This window comes from Pteropus alecto, unplaced genomic scaffold (genome assembly GCF_000325575.1).
Source record: "Pteropus alecto unplaced genomic scaffold, ASM32557v1 scaffold7, whole genome shotgun sequence".
Lineage (NCBI taxonomy): Eukaryota > Metazoa > Chordata > Mammalia > Chiroptera > Pteropodidae > Pteropus > Pteropus alecto.
Genome location: NW_006494614.1, coordinates 44,830,999 through 44,834,548, shown reverse-complemented (window position 1 = coordinate 44,834,548; position 3,550 = coordinate 44,830,999). Strand labels below are relative to the sequence as shown.

Sequence of the window (3,550 nt, the reverse complement as noted above, 5' to 3'; positions counted from 1 at the left end):
GGGGGGGGGGGGGGGGGGGGGGGGACTTAAATCATTTCTTCAATAAAATAATAATAATAATAAAAGGAATATTTTAAGAGTCACTGTACTCAGGGAAGCCCTAAGCTATGGCTTCTTATTAGGTATTTATAATTCTCTCTCTCGAGATGCAATTTACCATTCGAGTTATTTTTATGATAAGCAATATTCCCAAATAACAAACAATTTTTAATTGGGGGGATTTAAATCATTTCTTCAATAAAATAATGATAATAATAAAAGGACAATTTTAAGAGTCACTGTACTCAGGGAAGCCCTAAGCTATGGCTTCTTATTAGGTATTTATAATTCTCTCTCTCAAGATGCAATTTACCATTCGAGTTATTTTTATGATAAGCAATATTCCCAAATAACAAACACCATTTTTAATTGTTTCCTGAGAAAGAGAGCTAGAGTTAACCAAAGGCCAGATTCTCATCAAAGGGAAAAAGGCTTAACTCTTTACTCCTAGTGTCAAATCTCCCATGAAACAAAAATTGATAAAGTTTTGTTTTTTTTTCCTGACTTTTAAAAATCACAGTTGCCTTTTGTGAAAGATCCTTTGGGCAGTACAAGTGTATCCAAGGGGAACAAGACTGTTTTACTATGTGACAGCTAGGGCATATGGTTGATGTACAAAATAGTGCGATATATTTTTTTTCTTTACTACCTTCCTCCTTCTAGTGTTACTTCCCTGGCTCAACCTAGGTCAGAATGTAACGAATGTTCCAGAAAATAAGTCAGCTACACCCTTTACATTCACTCTATCTTATTTAAATTGGCTCATGTGGTCCTTTCCTTCTCGCCCTATAACTCAACAACCAACAACATACTTTCCCTATAGATAAGGGAGCTAGCTTGGGACACAAAGGCATTTTTTTTCTAATTTAAAAATTACCTGTGATATTAGTAAACACACCTGATAGACTACTCTTACAGCAGATAAGAGAAACAGGAAAACCCTAGAAGCCCTCAGTATCATGAGGCCTCTCAAATATCATGCAAAGGGAGAAAAAAAACCACAAGTGTGAGAAATAATTCTTCAGAAGCAATATGGTTCAGATGCTGACTCTACCACTGTTACTTTGAGTAAATCATAACTTTTCTTAAACCTCAGTTTTCACATCCTTAGAATAGGGATAATTATAGTTCTCAGCTCCTATGGTTGAGTTGAAAAGTAGATGGGATAATGCACGAAAGTGCTTAGCATATTGCCTCATCCAGAGCAAACTACTTCGCTTATTATTGTTCTTGCTGTTATTATTATTAAATACACTCAAGGGTTCCACTACCAACTACTGCTTTTGATTCCTAAATTGCATTCCCCAGGCCATACCTCTACCCTCAGCTCTGGACTTATGTCTCGTCTCCATCAGCCTACTCATCAATTTCTCCTGTGTCAAAATATTAAATTCATCACAGCCAAAATAATCCCAATTCCATTTTATGTCAGTGTTGGTGTATGTTTAGTAAAGGGACCTCATCTTGTTCATCCCAGTATCCCACAAACGTTCTTTACATGTATCAGCGATCAGGCTGAATTTAATTCATTTAGGTTTTTTACTTTTCTTCAGGTCAGGTTACAAAATTAGTGCTGAAGTCAGTACTCCAGAAGCCGAACAGGGTGGAGGCCAAGAGTGTGGGCTCCTCCCTGAGCAAGTTACTCAATACCTATGTGCCAGTCTCCTTAATTGTAAAATAGAGATAATTATGCTGTCCTCGTAGATTAAGTAATGTACTTAAGATAACAACGCAGGGCCTGGAATAATCAATACATACCAGCTGCTAGTACATATTCCATTTTATGTCCGCCACATGGTATGTACTTTAAAGGACCAAAAACTATTGATTTCAAAAACTAACTACTTCAAATCACCAAGAGAATTTTAGATTATGAAGAGTGTAAATTAAGAATGCAAGGAAGTGTATTTAACAATTTTTATAAAGCTCTCCCTGAAATCCTTTTTTTAATAGCCCAGTACATAAAATCTCCAGTTATCTGGGAAATTAATTTATACTGAATGACTCTCTATTTTGTGAAATAACTAGATATTACTATTAGAGAGTATACAATGAGATAAGTGCAAGAGGACATATATACACTTTATTTCTTCTCTCTTAATTTTTCAGTGACTAAGATCTTCCCTAAATACCAGGTGTTAGTCAAAGGCTTTAACAATAGAGTGTATGACTCTTCGCCCTGAAGGCAAGGAGCAAGGAAGGTCCAAAGTCATCCACCCCTTTTAGAGGGGCTTCATAAAGCACATTGAATCTTCAAGGAATTTAGAAAGTCCAGGGTCTAATGAATAAATACAACGGTGTGTACTGACAGCGATGAATACACCAGAATAAAGCCCCCAGAGGCTGCTGTGTCTAATCCTGACAACGCAGGGAAGCACCACACTTGAGTCAGTGTTACACTCTCACTTAGTACAGACATGTTAAACAAGCTGAAGGGATGAAAGCCCCTTCATACGCAACAGGTCATCCCTCCACTGAGTATCTACTGCAAAGAGAAGATCGGTGAAGGAATTTCTAAGATTTCTTTCAGATCTAAGCTCCATGATTCTATCATCTCTCCAAGGGTCCGCCACGCACAAGGAGGGGAGAAATGTGGTGGCGAGCAACCGTAAAAGCAAAGCAAAATTCTGGGCGCGGTTAAACTGGGAGCGATTAGTTTGGAGGAGGTAAGGCTAAAGCCAGGGAAGTTACCTAAAAATGATCCAGACTGGGAGAGGCTGGCATGGTTACAGGGACCTTCGAACCTGGGTTGGGAGTTCTGAAACTGTCCTTCTTATCTGCCATGGTTATTGATCTAAGGAACACGAACAGCCACAGACAAGGGATCTCACCCTGGGTTAACCGTGGCTTTCAGTTACCAACTCAACATTAAAAAGTTAATGCAAGCTGGGTTGCAGGCTTTGAAACAAGCTAAAGAAATGAATCTTCTCACAGATGCCCCATTGGACAACATTAGCTCTCTTTTCAGCCCACACAAGCCCGCCCAAAGCGGGAGGAGCTGGAGAAGCGGTAAACCAGGGTTCGAATCCAGCCCGAGCTGAGCCCAAGGATCTGCTCCCTCCTTGGACCCCAAATGCGCCACGCTGGGGCCCCAACTCGGGAGAAGTAGGTTCTGTGCCCACCTTGGTGCTGGGGTCCGGGTCCGAGCAGCAACCGAGGGCAGCCTCGTCGGTAAGGCCGCCAGACAGGGGCCGAGGTTCTGCCATGGTCCACTGCTGTATCACGAACGTCGCCGGGGATCAAGTCAGCAGACTACACTCCGCCCAGCCCCTGTGCTGTCCCTATTAGCCATGGCAGGAAGGCAAGGCGGCGGCGCGGGGCGGGAGGCTGCTGACTTCCAGCCAATAGCTGTGCAGAGGGCAAGTTGGCTCTCTGCCGGTTGTGTCTCAGTGAGTCAGCGCCTCCAGCCAGGGACTACAACTCCCAAGGTGCCTTGCGCATAATGGAGGCCTTCTTGAGGGGAGAAGAAAAACCAACAAAATCCCCCCAGAGAACCTACTGGCTGGAAACA

General features: G+C 42.0%; 1 protein-coding gene across 1 annotated transcript in view; it reads right to left on the bottom strand.

Moving 5' to 3' along the window:
* Window positions 1-3,346, bottom strand: part of GLO1 (glyoxalase I) — a 14,574-nt gene extending 11,228 nt beyond the window's left edge. The window contains exon 1 of the mRNA XM_006926592.3: window positions 3,162-3,346. Coding sequence (XP_006926654.1) covers window positions 3,162-3,245 — 84 coding nt within the window. The 5' untranslated portion in view covers window positions 3,246-3,346. The remainder of the gene's footprint in view (window positions 1-3,161) is intronic.
* Window positions 3,347-3,550: the final 204 nt, after the last annotated feature.